Source organism: Alosa pseudoharengus, unplaced genomic scaffold, assembly GCF_046254945.1.
Source record: "Alosa pseudoharengus isolate Yale_2024_CS ecotype anadromous, Long Island Sound unplaced genomic scaffold, YU_APseudo_1.1 YU_APseudo_1.1_scf_2, whole genome shotgun sequence".
Lineage (NCBI taxonomy): Eukaryota > Metazoa > Chordata > Actinopteri > Clupeiformes > Clupeidae > Alosa > Alosa pseudoharengus.
In genome coordinates, this window is record NW_027468663.1 from 54,270,921 (window position 1) to 54,289,217 (window position 18,297).

Genomic DNA, 18,297 nt, shown 5'->3' on the forward strand with positions numbered 1-18,297 from the left:
TGACTGAACTCCACTTTGCCCTCATAGACATGAACAAGGACGACCCATCTTGCTACGCATTCATTATCTTTGGTAAAATGCTCTGCTCATCCATTCTATCACCCCTTTAATGGAACGTTCAGACTGAATGGAATTCTGACCAGAGCACGGGCCAATACAAATTGAGCGTGGGGCACCCCTGCTTTAGAGCAAATCAAGAGAGAATATTACAGAAATGCAAAACAATACATGAGGCCCCATACATGCGCCATGCTCCTCCCCATGCTCCTCCCCCTCCCCATGCTCCTACCCATGCTCCTCCCCATGCATCTCCCAATGTGCTTCCCCATGTGTCTCCCAATACATGAGGCCCCATGCATCTCCCCATGTGTCTCCCCATGCATCTCCCCATGCATCTCCCACTTCTGCAAGATGTACCTCCTGAGGAAGAACAAGGAGTGGACAAGAGGAGGGAGGAGGGCTGAGAAGGAGAGACGGAGGAAGAGAGAGAGAAAGGGAGAGAGAAAGGGAGAGAGAAAGGGAGAGAGAAAAGGAGAGAGGGAGAGAGAAAAGGAGAGAGAAAGGGAGAGAGAAAAGGAGAGAGGGAGAGAGAAAAGGAGAGAGAAAGGGAGAGAGGGAGAGAGAAAAGGAGAGAGAAAGGGAGAGAGGGAGAGAGAAAAGGAGAGAAAGGGAGAGAGGGAGAGAGAAAAGGAGAGAGAAAGGGAGAGAGGGAGCGATGAAAGGGTGAGAGGGAGAGAGAAAGGAAGAGACAAGCACATCGCCTTCTTCCAGTAATTGTAGGGATTTTCATTTTCCCAGAGACGATTGGCCATTAGCAGAGGAATGTAACAGGCTTTCTGTTGAGATGAGCTGTGCAGACAAAGACAATTAGATTGCTTGATCAGAAGCCAGATTCCTGCCTCTTTGCTGGGAAGCAGTCACGAATCTGGGGGAGAACAATTACACAGACACACACACACACACTTAGCTCCTGACAGGTGACTGGGGAGTTTTTTAACGCTGTTAATTGAACCTTGGCACACACACACCTATAGCGTATGCTTAGTGCAGTATGTAATACTTTAGGCGCAAGTTTGTGTGTGTGTGCTTCAGCACAGTGTGTGTGGGATTCCGGCTTTCTTGCCTGTGTGTGTGTGTGTATGTGTGGATAGGTTTTCTTGTCTACAGTATATTGTTCTACAGTACCAAGGCGGCGGCCATTGTGTAAACCAAAGGGAGGCCAAGGGGTACTCTGACTAGATCATTAATGCATTTTCACCACCTACTGGCCAATGCATAGAACACAACAATATGGTCTGTGTACCCTGTAGCCTTGTTTTGGTTTACAATGGCCACCACCTAAATTAGGCGAAATATCCCTCTCTCTCCTCAGGTCTTTTGTTCCAAAACATTTGGGCTCCACTCCAAGGACATGTTAGGGTCCCAAGCCTAAAAGTTTCTTGTGAGCACCAAACCCAGTGGGCAGTCTAACTTGCGTTGTGTTGAACCAGAGCTGTTTGGACAAAGTTGTCCATTGTATTACCGAGGCTGTTGGAGACCATCTGGAAAAAGCCCACCATCTTCTGCCACTGTTCTTTGACTCTGCCCATGGCATCCACACCCTTGACCAGCATCTTGATGGTGGTGTCAAAGTCGATCTCTTTGACCTTGCGGTTCTGCATCTCAACCAGGAATTCAGTCAGCTCCTTCTGGTTCCTCTTCATGTCCTCCACACTCCTCTCATATAAGTTCCGGCTCTGCTCGATGCGGAAACGGGCGTTCTCTGCCGCTCTCTGGCTGGCAGACTGCAGTCCTGGGCTGTTGCTTTCTGCTTTGGGCATCGTTGAACCAGCGTGATTCAGCCCTGCACACACCCGGACTTGAACCCGCGAACAGCAGCACCTCGGATCGGGAGACGAGCATGCTGACAGTTGAGCTAAAAACCCAGGCTACTAATGTTCCCTAAAGGTTCCCTGAAGGTCACAAAAAATAAACCTTTAAATGACGTCCTGGGAACGTTCTCTATTGTTTTGTGTAACCTTCAGAGAACGTTCCCAGAATGTCCCCTTACAGTTGTTCCCTAAAGGTTTCCTAATAGTTGCACAAAACTACCTTTAGGGAATGTTCTGGGAACGTTCCTTAATGGATAAAAAAATGTATCCTTCATATAACCATCAGGGAACATTCCCTAAAGGTATAGTTTCATACAACTATTAGGGAACCTTTAGGGAACGTTCACTAAAGGTTCCGTAATAGTTGCACAAAACTGCCTTTAGGGAACATTCTGGGAACATTTTTCTTTTTTTCTTTATTATTTATTTATTTATTTAATATGTACATATTTTTCTCTCTATCTCTCGTCACTTGCCCCCCACATACAGGTACACCCCCTCACTCATATATACCATTACACCACATAGCAGCCATTACACTGTTTCATGGTTGTGTTTGAGCGACCAGTAGAGGGTGCTCTTAGTAAAGTCAGTGGCTGTCTGCCATGTCAATTTTATGTTTGGTGTACAATGTATATCAATTTGTGTTGCATTGCCTTTATAATTGACAGTCTATTTGTATTTGATAATAACATGGTTGTAATATGCCTTTTGCACACTTACTGTGTATTACAGACTATATTGCATTTGGAGGTAAAGAAACATCTCTCTCCTTGCCGGACTCATATCACTATTTCAGCTGATATTTCAGATTATTAGCAACTATCTGTGCTCACACATACTTTTACTCTCTAAGGCAATGGCGTGAATGACATGAGAACCGTGAAGGCAAGTTTCAAAATATAGGCCATAGTTTTTTATTTTCTATTAGACCAACCACATGCACCTGAAGAGACACACATTTTTGGGATCTATAATGATATGGCCTCCCTGGATATGTCACACAAATTTCATAAAATTGATTACTAATTGTGACACGTGGTGTGTCACTACGGAGCCCTCCCATTATCCTTTGGGGGCTCTGTATGTCACAGACATCAATTTCACACATTTTAAAATGGGCCGTATATTCAAAGGCTAAATGCTGTTTGGCTCTACGGCAGGCTGCCAATCACAAACCCATTTCTTCTGCCAGAAGTTAAAGTTCTATTTCTGTGATTTATCTAACCCAGTGTCCTCTTCATCAAAACCATCCGCAGTGTTTTTTTGTATTCTTTCTTGTGGAGCAGCAGGCAGAATGGCTTTCAGTCCACTCTCAAGTTCTGCTATTCTGGCATCTGTCTTCCTCTCAAACTCTTCCTTGTTCTTCAGGACCAGCTGAAGGATGCCATCCTGAGCTTCCTGGCACGACTCCTGCAGCTTGAGACGCTCTTGCATGAACTCTGGCTTCTTCTTATCCATGGCCATGAGCTTGCCCAGGCTGCTCACTTTGTCCATCAGGTACTTGTTGGACACTTCAGTGTAGGTCCCTGAGATCATGTGGACCAGGCTGGCGATGTTGGATGCTTGAAAGGCCTGATTGTACAGGAGGTATTTTGCAAAGAGTTTGCTGTCGTAAGAAAGCTTCTTTGTCTCATTAGCTGTTTGGACAAAGTTGTCCATTGTATTACCGAGGCTGTTGGAGACCATCTGGAAAAAGCCCACCATCTTCTGCCACTGTTCTTTGACTCTGCCCATTGCATCCACACCCTTGACCAGCATCTTGATGGTGGTGTCAAAGTCGATCTCTTTGACCTTGCGGTTCTGCATCTCAACCAGGAATTCAGTCAGCTCCTTCTGGTTCCTCTTCATGTTCTCCACACTCCTCTCATATAAGTTCCGGCTCTGCTCGATGCGGAAACGGGCGTTCTCTGCCGCTCTCTGGCTGGCAGACTGCAGTCCTGGGCTGTTGCTTTCTGCTTTGGGCATCGTTGGTGGTATGGCATTAAAAGCTGGATGCTTTAAGGTTGTTTTGCTATCAGAGTCAAACCTGAGGACATCATCATGCAGGTCCTCAATCTCCTTTATCAGCTGTTTAGTTATCTTCTCGTTCAACATCTTTTCTGGGCTATACGTTGCAAAGTCATTACAGATGTTGATGCCCCTCTTACAGAGTAACAGGACATGCTGACTTAGTTTGCTCTCTGTCATCTTCTCCAACTCCTCAGAGATCCTTTGGAGTTGGGACTGAGTCACGGTGGTCTTTGTGCATTTGTTCTTCTGATCATAGAGTTCCTTCCAGTCTATTCCATTTTTATTTACATACTTTTTAAGAGACTCTACAGCAGTGTTTCCCAAACTTTTTTTCTGGCGACCCACTTTTTAAAAATGACAGACCATCGCGACCCATTTCACTTCAAATCTACCCTGCAACCACCAATATTGTTTTAGGCCACAGGTTCTCCAACTTTTCTATGCCTCCCCCAACCATACATTGCTATAGGATCCCTGCTTTGAACACGGTTGTGTTGCATTTTGAGCACCATCAGCGTGAAAAGTTGGAAATGACTACTGAAAAGATACGTTTTAATGCGCATCCGAGAGTAGGGGAAATTCTCGCATGTTGCGCAGTCGTCATTCGTCAGCATAGTAAGCTGTTCCTGTATTTCTAAAAATAAATGTTGTAGGCTACGTTGCGTTGCAGACAAATGGGTCCATAACACTGTGGACGTCAATTCCAATGTAAACAGCAAATAACTCAAGTCGTTATATTGTACTGTTGTATTATATTATATTGTATAGTCGTTACATCAGAACAAGAGGCGTTTAGCCGGAAGAATGCGCCTTTACTTTGGAGTTAGCGAGGTAGAAAACGAGAGGAATAGTGTTTAAAATGCCCATTTAAATTGTAGACTAATATAATGCACTGTTGTGCATTTTAAATCAGAAATAAGAATGTGAGGAGGTTGCTATTAACTTTAAAGATTGCATCTGCAATCGAAACTGTATACAAATTGAATGGCCTTATGTCCGGTCTATGGATGTCTGCTTTAGTTGACAGCACGGTCACTAGATTTTAATCGGTAAAGTTGAGGAACTGGTATCTATTAATGTTCGTGCAAATAGGCGGATTCATGTCCCTTGCAGTTTGCAACTGCGAGGTACATGGCAGGCGCCCCATAGAACGGTTTCATTTTGAGAGGTAGATATCCATGCTGGCACCCCCTCTGCGATGCGTTCGTCCCCCAGTTTCATGCGCCAGTTTCATGAGCTTTTATGACAAAACCGTGACTGTGGTAGTTAACAGTCTACATCCTAATAGAAAAATGTTAGCTTTCCTGGTATCAAATGACAAATGGTATCAGTTAGGCCTATAACACAACATAAATTGTGCTGGCGACCCAAATAAAATCTCCTGCGACCCACCCGTGGGTCGCGACCCAGACTTTGGGAAACACTGCTCTACAGCACTCAGAATCTCTCCAGACTTGCTGTAGACTTTCATTTGTGTGATCAGATCAACATTCTCATCTTCAGTGTTTTGGTATGCTGTTGCCTGTCCTGCACTGTAGTCTGGTCTCTCTGGAGCAAAGATTAACATAGATACACTGTTATCATAGATATTATATTATAGATACACGATTGTACAAGTGATTTAAGTGCCTCAAAAAAATCCATGCCGACCATATCCCACCCAGAGGGCATAGTTTCCATTGATTTCTTGTACATATTAAGGGCTTCGTCTACTTGCTTTGACATGGCCTCCATTGCCTTCTTGGACCATTCAGTAACCTCTGTGGATGACTTCTCCCTCGTTTGGATTTTCTCCAGTTTCATCTTACCCATTTCCAGCTCTTCTCTATTAAAGTGGTTCAGAGCATTCATACAGGCCTCCAACATTTCCTGGATTAAATTGATGACGTCAGTATATTGATTTTCAACATCACTTGTCATCATCTCACACTCATCTGCAATGGTGCAGATTTGTTCCAGCTGAAGTGGCAGGAGAGTTTCTATATCTTCATCGCTGCCATTGATAAGGATCTTGACTGCTTCCTTCATGTAATTAGGAACTGTGGCCGTGTGAATGCGGATCTGATCTATGTGCTTATGGGCCTTGTTGAATGCGTCCCAGCCTGAATTACAGACCTGCATAAGACAGGCTCTGAAGGAGTCTGGGTACCTTATGTACTTGAAGTCACCTGGTGGGGGGTTCTTGCTGATGGAGAAGTCATCGTTTGACGAGATGAAGACGAGCTCCGCCATGATGAGGATGGAGAGAGGAGCAGGAGTCAGGTACTCCTCCCAGTTGGCATTGGGTTGCATCAGCATCATGTTGGTGTCCCGCACCTCTGCTGCAGTAATGAGATTGTGAACGGAGCTTGCAACATTGCTGTCCATTGTTCTCTACATTCAGAGGAAGAAATGTCAGTGACTGTTCATTATCATAAAACATAAGTAACTATAGGACAATTTGACACATCATTCATCATTATTTGCAAGGGGAAGCCCTTATTAGGTTGATGGCAAAGAGGTAATTAACTAATGTATAAGCTAAATCACAAATTGACAACAAAAGACAACAAAATGCAGTTGGCATCTAACCAGAAGTGCACAAACAGTTAAGTAAAGAGCATGTACATGTTAAAGGAATGATATAGAAAGTGAAGTGTGGGCAGTATAGACAGATGGCGCAGTATGGATAACTAAGGGATAATGTATAGAACGCCGGTCATTATGGGAAAATAAGTCCCGACAGGGTGAACCGGACCCCGACGCGCCAGCTTATTTTCCCCATAATGAATGTCAGTGGGAAATCCAACGTTCAAGTCAAGTCAATGGAGCATTCTACTAGCATATATAGTAAAGTACTATATAGCAATGTAGCGGTTGACGTCATAAACTAGTACTGGAAAGTTCAGAACTGAACCAGTCAGTTTAAACAGCAAACCGGTAGGAAAAACTGACAACAGACATTAGACAACAAGGCTACTCTACCCCGGAATACAAATTAAACTTCAGAAAGACAAAAGTTCATTCTACTGTATTGTGTTGTATTGTGTTTCTTGTGGGTAAGTCCAAAGTCCCTTATAGCAGTGGTTCTTAAACATTTTGTCTGGCGACCCCACAAAAAAGTATGGCGAGGTCTGGCGACCCCACTTTCCCCAAATCCATTCTAGGTCCTTAGCCTACTCAAATACCCCCTCAAACGTTAACAACTAAATCAAGCAAAAACTAGAAAGCAAAGTCATTTGTTTTATTTACTCCATATGAACAAGAACCGAAAAGAAAACAAAACAATCACGATTAAACAAGTGTAGGATGCCGCCATATCAGATCAGAGTGATGTGCGTATCGCACGCGCACACACAAGCACGCACACACACATACACATGCAGCATTAGGCCTACAACGTTACATTAATTATATTTATGGCGATAACAATAACAGTATTTTTTTTATTTCCCTTTTTTGGTTTACTATCTTTAACAATTTCAATGGGAAGGGTGGGCATGCTTCCGTGAACATAGCAAGTTAATTCTAGGAGGAATGCTGCATACGGTGACACGGAGATTTTCCTCCACGGTGCTGAGCCGACATCTGTATTTTGAGATGTCGTTTCATTTTGACAGGTTTTAAGCTCTCATTCGCCAGAACATCGCCGCAAATGACACCTTGTGGGTGGTCGAGGTTATCTTTAACTTGGCAAGTGAATGCATATTTCAGAAATTCTGATAAAGCCGACGCGCCGTTTGTTGTTTTTTATTCTCACCGGACTGTAGACTTGTCCCGTCTGAGGATCACGGAGGAGTAGACGCACTGGTAGATGGCACTTCCGAGCTTTTGTTCAATTTTTTAAGCAGCCACCTGTCCATTTTGGCTAGTAGGCTACCTATGTCTTTTGTTTTGTTTTACTTAAAATAGCAGGAACAAGTTGAGTTTGCGTAGTGGGAGCAGATAGTTACATTGTTTCTATCAGCGGACCAATAGCCCATAGACTGAACCAGATCTCGTTGAAAGACGAAAACATCTCTCTCTCTTCTCTTAACTGCGTGTAAATAATAAAAAGGCAGAAAAGGCCAATATTATTTTCCTTTGTTTCACCTAATAATAATTTCAGACTGAATACAGAAATACAGAATACAGTGGCGACCCCACGGAAGTTTTTGGCGACCCCTAGTTTAAGAATCACTGCCTTATAGGATGACGAAGGTTAAGGTGGTGTCTAATTAATTAGTCTTGTTATTCCCAGCACCGACCTCATTACACTTTATAATGGACTCATATTATATTAACATATCTGGAATTTGCTTCATAATTATATATTTATATTTGCTTTATTGAATGTTACTAATGTGGCAGATTTTGGAGAGACCATTAGTACTGTGTACAGGGCTGGACTGGGATGAAAAATAGGCCAATAGGCCATTTTTGGCCGGAATAACCCACTACGTTCGATCAGGAACACTCACCAAATCCTGACAGAACCCTTTAAAGCAGGGGTCATATAATAAATATAAACAAACTCAAAGATGGTTTTATGCGTTTACTAAACAAAGATTATGGAAATTAAACACCACTTTTCCATCAAAAGGCATAACTTGTTAGATTTAAGAACTAGGTTCGCTAGCTCTGTGTGTTATGAGCAAAGAATCTTTGGTTATGAGTCCCATAGAACAACACTGCCATCTACTGGATTAGAAAGTTTCAGCAGGCTACTTGTGGATCTGGGTGGCTTCTCTGCCGCAAAGTTTGTCTCAAAAATACGTGATCCACAAATGCGAAAACGAAAACTGTGTGTGCTGGTGATCCACAAATGCAAAATTAGATTTCACAAACGCAAGTTTTACAAATGCCATTTCATTTACAAATACACATCTACAATTGTGAAAACCAATTTACAAGTTACAAATATGATTTTTTTATTTGTGGATGTCAAAACACGAATGAAAGTCAAGAAATATTTGTGGATGTCGCCATCTACTGGATTGCAATTTCTGTGTGCCGGTGAATTAAAGGACAAGTTCGGTATTTTACACTTAAAGCCCTGTTTTCAGATAGTTTATGATTAAATAGAACGTTTAAGACTGAAATTTGGACACATGCTGCTGTCCTGAGAATTTTCGTTATCTTTGGTATCGCCCTCCACAACGCTGCATAGGTGCACTGGAACAATCCTTCCTAAAACGCATTAAACTTTCGTTTACAAAGACGTGAAACTCACCGAGTGGTCAGGGGTGTTCGCTGATATGCTCACACAAAAATCGCTGCAAAAGATTCTTTCCAACAGGTTTTATCGTAGTTTTTGTCCAACTCTATTGACTTGTATTGGATGTGCTGTGAGGTATGGTATTACTCCGCTGCCGGAAACGGATATGGGGTTGTTTGTATTCTTTCTGTAGTCTTATGCAGTCGCGGTATCGTAGGCTACTACGCTATCCAAATTATTGTCACGTCCAACCATGGCTAATGCTAAAATGTCTTGGAACTTGCACGATGTGAATGATAGCCTACGTGAATCATTACATTTTCATCATGAAAGTTCCACAGCCAAAAAAAATAGTAAACGTACAAAATCATGTAGCCAAATTATTCATGTAGGCTAGGGTTAGTGTTAGGCTTATGATGTGAACATGACAGGTTATGGACATAACAAATAAGTTCATTTTCTGCCTCTTACAAACGTTACGTTACAAAATGTCAACCTTACCCCAAGTTCTTCCAACTCTGTCGTCCCAGGAGGTAATGTGGGAACCGCTGTATTTCTCAGGCGAAAGAGCTTTTTGGGCGATTTCTTTCGACCTCCAGGTTTTGGGCGATTTCTTTCGACCTCAAGTTCAATAAAATGCAGACCGCAGACACGGTGATCAGCTTTCTGCAGATTCTCAACAGGTGTGCTCACATCCAACCCCAGAAATTCCAGCCACAACTTTAGCCTTTCTGGATCATTGAAAGGAAGTCTGTGACAACTTTTTTTGCTATGAATTTTGCCGCAATTAGGAACTGCACAAAATTGCCTCATTTTTAGCTGTCTGTTGCAAAATACTCTAAGACAGCGATCTTCTGCTTCTTCTGTGTATTCAATGAAATGCCAGTGGTTTGCTTGTAATTGGCAAGACGGTGTAAGGTGCATTATCGCCACCAACTGGGCTGGAGTGTCTATTATTCAAGCTCTCAACGGAAGAATGTACGGGTGTGAGGCGTTTGGAAAAATAGCTCCACAGTTTTACAACGCATGGTAAAACACCTGTTGGAAAGCATCTTTTGTAGCGATTTTTGTGTGAGCATATCAACGAACACCCCTGACCACTCAGTGAGTTTTTTCGCTCTGGTCCCATGTTCATTATGTAAATTACGTCACTTTAGCATTGATTTCGGAAACAAGTTTATTACTCAGCCGGTAAGTCAGTTTCGAGGTTATGACGCCAATCACACAATGTTGTATTAGTCCGAAAATAGAAAAAGTTCATACAAAGGCTTAAAACGCTTCAGCTGTAACGTTATTTGATGTCAAAGTGGCGCCAAATTGAATGGGGTTCAATGGAATGGCTAGGTGGAACTGGTCTATTTAGCCTCAGATCCGCCATAGTGTTTACGCTCTCCGAACGTTCGCCTGCCCCCTTGGTTTCGAAGCACTAGCCTGACATAGCCAAACTCAATTCTAGTCAGAATGAGTCTGATACTGCTCTATTGGGACGTTATGGGGCGTGTTTCAACCGATACAGGGGGAGAATGCCACTGCACTCAATTAGATAGACCTAACCTATCAAAGCAACGAAATACCTTACGATGCATCCTTCTTCTCCACAAATGCCTTAACATTGTTTTCTGGTCAATTTCTGTTGTGCCGTCAATATCTCCTACAACACTTATCAGCGAAATCTAAGATACGTAGTAGGGTAGGCTATTAGGAAAAAAACTGATAGCCTATATCCCCTCCGTTTTTAAAAATAATTCTGTTGAACACTGATATGCTATAAACATGTTATAAACAGCTGGGAAAGGCTGTCGCAAATCCCTCGAACAGGTGGTCAATCAGAGATTTCAAACGAACGAGACATTCTCTGGCTGCGGTCAATTTAAAACTTTTTTGGCTGAAGTAGCTAGCCTAGCATGGGCCATTGAAATTAATGGGGGCGGGACTTAGTCACTCTCTCCAGTAATATGTAATACCTCCATGCCATAAACCAATAAAAAGCATATTTTCTACTTTCTGCTTCTCTTTATGTTACCGTGCCCCTAAGGGGACATGACCAACAAAAAAAAATCTAAAGTTTAGTTTTGTGTGCGCATGCACAACCTTTCCAAATGAAACTTTCACATGCGCACATGAACATTTCACGTGAGCACATGAAACTAAATTTTAGATTTTATTTTGCTCATGTCCCCTATTATGTAGCTTATCGGACGTGTAACATTTTTGAAAGTAGAAAAAAAATACTTCAGATAAAATAATTTGGCGGACCCCCTGCAATACCTCAGCGGACCCCCGGTTGAAGATCACTGGCATACAGGAAGGGGCAGGATTCCTTGAGTGCTGTGTCTCCTCATTAGAAAGTCTCTGGTTTACTCTCAACACTGACAACCCACTCAGGCCCATCCTGTAGGCCTACACACACATTAACTTTAACAAATTATTTCAAGTTTTCATCCCTCCACATACATTAACTTTAACAAAAAATGTCTAAGTTTTCATCACTCCACGTACGTAGTCAGCATTTCTTAGCAGCAAATCATAATATCACCCCCATCATCATCCTATATATGTTCAGATATCAAGGTCACCATGTGTGTCTCTGCTGCCATGTGTTGCATGTTGGCACCCCTTAGTGGCAGCACAAGGTACTACTAGTGCTTGTTACAAATAACACAAGTTAAGTGAGAATATTAAGATCTCGTTTCCAAAACGCTATATCCACCATTTTAATGCATTTTCATATATATTTTTATATTATATTTTGTTTTCTGTCTTAAGTAATTTCAGTGGAACTGTAATTGGGTAATTGAAATTTGATGTATCTTTACTCAATCAAAACACAACACAACTGTGATTTTATTGATTACTAAGATATACAATTAAATAACATGACATATTTTTTTTTTTCAAAAATGTATTTATAGCATTTTGGAAAAGAGCTCTTCAAATATTCTTTCAGTTCAGTAATTTCATATTTCCATGGCATAACCTCACTTACTGTAGCGAGGGCATAGAGCAGTGACCCCACCCGCTCTCAAACCCAGGTTTCCGGGGTATTAACGTACAGCTTGACCGCAACGGCAAAGAGCCAGGCCTGTTGGTATGGCAGTCAGAACGCAGACAACACACTCACACAAAAATAAATAAATAAATAAATAAATAAATAAATAAATGAAAGAAGGCAACTAACCTCTACAAATGAAACCAATTCTGTCAGCCATCTTTATCACAAAACAGGTTTAATTTAATATCTCTTTATTTTTTAAAATAATTAAACATTTGTATTTTTCCAACCCTTTTTCCTTGTCTGTTCTCAGATGTGATTTGGGCCTTTCTGTAGCAAGAGTCTCAATGCAGCGAACAGGAAGTGTGATCTGATCAGGGTGCCCAGTCCTCCACAACCCATCCCACAATCCCTCTCTTCCCCCTACACCCCCCTCCCCCTAACGCTGGAACTAAAGAAAACTAATAGGCTAAAGGAACTTCATCAAAATTAAAAATAAAAAACAAAAACAACCAAAGGAAAAGAACTGAGAATAGGGAGAGCAGTCGCCTTGGACAGCAGGAGGCCTTGTTTCATAATCCCAGTGTGTGTGTGTGCGTGTGTGCGTCTCTGTCTCCCGGCTCCTATGGAGGCTAAATGCTAAAAGCTCTACGGGATGGAAAATAGAAATGGACTGAATTACAATAGTGTGGTAGGTTCTTAACACTGTAAGGAACACACACACACAGACCTACACCCAGACATAGTCAACAGACCGTGTGTGTGTGTGTGTGTGTGTGTGTGTGTGTACACATGTGTGTGATGCTATTTTTCACAACAGCAAGCCTCTCTGGTTGCATGCGGTGTTTTTGCCAGTGCTGTGTCCATGGAGACGCTGCAGGGAGGGGTTAGGCTGAAGGGCTGTTTTGTGATTCGCTCCGCAACTTAAGTCAAAAGCACTCAACCAATCAGAATCCTCACAGTGACCATGAAGTCCAGGTCAACGGAAACCATTAAACATAAAATGAAAATGAACACACAGGCCACGTACACACAACCTGACGGGAAAACTAAAATGCTGACAGTGTGTGTGTGTGTGTGTGTGTGTACCTGGTTGTTCAGGTACTCTGGTTTTTATGCCTTTTTGAATACTAGAGGGGCCAAGAGGTGTGATTTCATGAAAAACGTCCTGTCAATTCATCAGAGCTGAGAGTGCTGACAAGGTGGCACCCTGGAGCACAGGCAGCAGACTTCTTCAGTGGGAGGAGACCTCCTCGTCCAGGCCTGAGGGCCTCTGCACCGCAGGCAACCCGGCCCCACACTCACGCCAGGGCCCCACACTCACACAGGCAGCCCCCTCACACATAAACACACACAAACACACACACACACAGAGAGAAAGCCCAACAGGACCCCTCACACACACACACACACACACACAACCATGAACCCGGGCCCCTCACACACACACAGAAACCCTACAGGGCCCCAATGGACACACACACACAGGCAGGCCCCTACAGGGCCCCACACACACACAGGCAGGCCCCCGGGCCCCAGGGCATCGGTGAGGAGGGAGGAGAGGCGACGGAGTCCTGGGGAAGGGGTGGGAGCGGTGCTCCTGGGGAAGGGGTGGGGGCGGTGCTCCTGGGGAAGGGGTGGGGGCGGTGCTCCTGGGGAAGGGGTGGGGGCGGTGCTCCTGGCTGGCTTCTCGTTTGTTGATTTGTGATTTCCCCCCCAAAGCAGTTCAATTGGAGTCCTACTGCGTCCCAAGTCCCTCTCTCTCCTTAACAGCTTTTTTTCCTACTCTTCTCTTCCGTTTTTACTCATTTTCTTTTCCTTTTCAGCGTAATATCATTTTTTAAAGGGAAAAAAATAAAAGAGAAAAATAAAGTTATTTACAGTGCTGTTGAAATAAAGAAACAGACGTTGGGAATCTACGGTAAAGTAAGTCGCACCATACAGAACGCCACTCCAGAGCCCACTCCGCCCACAAACGGAACGTTCCGTAGTAGTGGGCGGGGCCGAGAGTGGCGAGGGGAGGAGAGGGAGAGGTGGGGTGGGTGGGGCTCCGGTGGCGCGTCGTTAAGTGGGAATGATCCCGTCGCTACGCAGGCCTCGCTTCAACTCCAAATCCTCCAGCTTCTTCCACAACTCCTCACGCTCCTTCTCCTTCTTCTTCTCCCTGCAGGGGGCGCAAGAGAGGAGGAGAGAGAGAGAGAGAGAGAGAGAGAGAGAGAGAGTTGAGAGAGAGAGAGAGTTGAGAGTTGATGAGCAAATGAAAGACACAGAAATGGAGAATTCAGGCAACAAACACAAGTCATGTGAAAACCTGTGTGTGTGTTGCAGATAATCTGAATGCTATGTATTTGTGCAGCTGCTCCCACCGTGTGTGCGTGTGCGTGTGTGTGTGTGTGAGAGAGCATGTCTTACCTCTGGCGGTCTGACTTGTAGGTGGCTGTGAGTTCATCAAACAAAGCGCTGTTCATCTCCATAAAGGCTTTCAACACGTTGTAGACTAAAGCTACAATCGCCCTGAAAACACACACACACAAAAATATGAATCATCCGACATACAGTAAAAAGAACAGCAACAATCTAGACCATTATTATCATAATTTGTGCTTTATTTTGTCATTTAATGTAGATATGTTGGAAGGATAAAAAGTGTTTATGCCAGTCAAGATTACATTCATGTCAACTGTGTGTGAGTGTGAGTGTGTGGTGTGTGTGTGTGCGTGTGTACGTACGGGTTCCAGTGCTCTTTTGAGATCCGGTAAAGGCTGGCGAACATGATGGGAAGAATGACACTGGAGTTTTCCTCGATCAGACTCATGATGTACTCGTTATTCCAGTAATAGAGCGCTCGCTCTGCTACCTACAACACACACACACACACGCAATTAATACATACAAACTCACAACATAATCTGAAAACACTCACACTCAACATGTTTTACCCCACTCACATAGGACTACACACCGCATTCACACAGACAGGTAGACAGGCACACACACACACACACACACACACCTGGAAGTGGGGGCTGGACACACATCTGGAGATCTGCTTGAAGAGAGGCTCCTGGATCTTGACAAACTGCGTCGGCTCGATCACGTCTAGGATCTCCTCCAACTCGCCCAGAAACATCACCTGAGACAGGACCGCACACGCTCACTATTAGCCAATCAGTTCATCCAGCAGGTCATCAATAGACACTATCAACCAATCAATTCATCCAGCAGGTCATCAATAGACACTATCAACCAATCAATTCATCCAGCAGGTCATCAATAGACTCTATCAACCAATCAATTCATCCATCAGTTATCTTGTTGACGCCTTCAGGAAACAAGCTACACGAGCTACTGGCCTACTGGATACTGGGCAAGTGTGTGTGTGTGTGTGTGAGTATGTCTGTGTGTGAGAGAGCATCAGTGTGTGAGAGTGTGTCTGTGTGGGGGTTTGTGTGTGAGAGAGTGTCTGTGTGTGAGAAAGTGTGTGAGTGTGTGTGTGTGTATGTGTGTGTGAGTGAGTGAGTGAGTGGGTGTGTGTGTGTGTGAGAGTGTGTGAGTGTGTGTGTTCCATACCTCCTTTTGACTGCAGGTTTTTGGCCAGAATCTCAGCAGGCCTCTGATAACCTATATAGTGATATAGTGAGAGGGTAAAGAGTCAGAAACATGGGAGAAACATGCAACCACACACACACACACACAATAATATACTCCTCTTCACTGGCATATCAGAAACACACACACACACACACACACAATAATATACTCCTCTTCACTGGCATATCAGACACACACACACACACACACACACACAATAATATACTCCTCTTCATGGGCATATCAGACACACACACACACACACAATAATATACTCCTCTTCACTGGCATATCAGACACACACACACACACACTAATATACTCCTCTTCACTGGTATATCAGACACACACACACACACACACACAATAATATACTCTTCTTCACCAGCATATCAGACAAACACACACACACACACAATAATATACTCTTCTTCACTGGCATATCAGACACACACCCACACACACACACACACAGGAGAAGTTGAGAGGGACTTACTGGTTCTGTTAGTGTTGGGTCTTTCTCTAGGAACTGTACAATACAATACGCCAGCTGCAGGAACACACACACAACGTTACACACATCACATCAACACTGACCTTGTGAATCTCACACACACATACACACACACACACACACACACACACACGCTCACACACACACACACACACGCTCACACACACACACACGCTCACACACCTGTGCATGGAAGAGAGAGAGACTCCTGGCTGTGTGAAGAGGAATCAACACTTTGACCAGGAACTGTTTGTGCTCCGCTTTGAGTGGCAGAGCGAAGCCATTGATTATGCTGAGAGAGAGAGAGAGAGAGAGGGAGAGAGGGAGAGAGAGAGGGAGAGAGAGGGGGAGAGGGAGAGAGAGGGAGAGAGAGAGAGAGAGGGAGAGAGGGAGAGAAGGAGGGGGAGAGAGGGAGAGAGAGAGAGAGGGAGGGGGAGAGAGAGAGAGAGAGAGAGAGAGAGGGGGAGAGAGAGAAGGAGGGGGAGAGAGAGAGAGAGAGAGAGGGGGAGAGAGAGAGAGAGGGAGAGAGAGAGAGAGAGGGAGGGGGGGAGCAAGAGGAAAAGAGAGAAAGAGAGAGAGATGGGGAGAGAGAGAATGAGAGAGAGAGAAAGAGAGAGAGCAAGAGGGAAAGAGAGAGGGAGAGAGGGGGAGAGAGAGTGAGGGAGAGAGAGAGGGAGGGGGGGAGCAAGAGGAAAAGAGAGAGAGAGAGAGAGATGGGGAGAGAGAGAATGAGAGAGAGAGCAAGAGGGAGAGAGAGAGGGAGAGCAAGCAAGAGGAAGAGAGATGTAACAGTTAAACCTTTGACAAGGAATAAGTGAACATAACACACATGCAAAACACCACAGGTCACATTGGAGACGCAGGCACGCACACACACACACACACACACACACACACACACACACACACACACACACACACACACACACAACACACAACACACAACACACACACGGTTTGGAAAGGACTCAAAAAGGACACTTACCTTCCCAAGATCTCCAACAACTCAGCTACCCCATTGAAGTGCTCAGTTTCATAAACAAAACTGCAGGTGAGGAGAGAAAGAGATCAGACATCAGACCAAGCTCTCACAGAACGCCCCGAATGCCACTTCACCAAGCACTCACAGAACGCCCCAAATGCCACTTCACCAAGCACTCACAGAACGCCCCAAATGCCACTTCACCAAGCACTCACAGAACGCCTTAAATGCCACTACACCAAGCTCTCACAGAACGCCCCAAACGCCACTTCACCAGAACGCCCCAAACGCCACTTCACCAGAACGCCCCAAATGCCACTTCACCAGAACGCCCCAAACGCCACTTCACCAGAACGCCCCAAATGCCACTTCACCAAGCTCTCACAGAACGCCCCAAATGCCACTTCACCAAGCTCTCACAGAACGCCCCAAATGCCACTTCACCAAGCACTCACAGAACGCCTTAAATGCCACTACACCAAGCTCTCACAGAACGCCCCAAACGCCACTTCACCAGAACGCCCCAAACGCCACTTCACCAGAACGCCCCAAATGCCACTTCACCAGAACGCCCCAAACGCCACTTCACCAGAACGCCCCAAATGCCACTTCACCAAGCTCTCACAGAACGCCCCAAATGCCACTTCACCAAGCGCTCACAGAACGCCCCAAATGCCACTTCACCAAGCTCTCACAGAACGCCCCAAATGCCACTTCACCAAGCACTCACAGAACGCCCCAAATGCCACTTCACCAAGCTCTCACAGAACGCCCCAAATGCCCCTTCACCAAGCTCTCACAGAACGCCCCAAATGCCACTTCACCAAGCTCTCACAGAACGCCCCAAATGCCACTTCACCAAGCTCTCACAGAACGCCCCAAATGCCACTTCACCAAGCGCTCACAGAACGCCCCAAATGCCACTTCACCAAGCTCTCACAGAACGCCCCAAATGCCACTTCACCAAGCACTCACAGAACGCCCCAAATGCCACTTCACCAAGCTCTCACAGAACGCCCCAAATGCCACTTCACCAAGCTCTCACAGAACGCCCCAAATGCCACTTCACCAAGCGCTCACAGAACGCCCCAAATGCCACTTCACCAAGCTCTCACAGAACGCCCCAAATGCCACTTCACCAAGCACTCACAGAACGCC

The 18,297-nt window shown here is 44.6% G+C and overlaps 2 protein-coding genes across 2 annotated transcripts in view; both read right to left on the reverse strand.

The window, feature by feature from the left end:
* Nucleotides 1–3,077: 3,077 nt before the first annotated feature.
* On the reverse strand, nt 3,078–6,251 carry LOC143133587 (uncharacterized). Its single transcript, XM_076293336.1, has 3 exons — nt 5,491–6,251; nt 5,317–5,458; nt 3,078–4,145 (listed from the first exon to the last, which is right to left on the reverse strand). The coding sequence occupies exons 1-3, from the start codon at nt 6,249–6,251 to the stop codon at nt 3,078–3,080; spliced, it is 1,971 nt and encodes a 656-aa protein (XP_076149451.1).
* Nucleotides 6,252–12,270: 6,019 nt separating this feature from the next.
* ppp2r5eb (protein phosphatase 2, regulatory subunit B', epsilon isoform b) overlaps nt 12,271–18,297 on the reverse strand; it is a 29,025-nt gene continuing 22,998 nt past the window's right edge. The window contains exons 7-14 of the mRNA XM_076295516.1: nt 17,143–17,202; nt 16,341–16,449; nt 16,140–16,193; nt 15,623–15,673; nt 15,066–15,185; nt 14,782–14,909; nt 14,465–14,566; nt 12,271–14,216 (exon numbers count right to left, since the gene is read on the reverse strand). Coding sequence (XP_076151631.1) covers nt 14,117–14,216; nt 14,465–14,566; nt 14,782–14,909; nt 15,066–15,185; nt 15,623–15,673; nt 16,140–16,193; nt 16,341–16,449; nt 17,143–17,202 — 724 coding nt within the window. The 3' untranslated portion in view covers nt 12,271–14,116. The remainder of the gene's footprint in view (nt 14,217–14,464; nt 14,567–14,781; nt 14,910–15,065; nt 15,186–15,622; nt 15,674–16,139; nt 16,194–16,340; nt 16,450–17,142; nt 17,203–18,297) is intronic.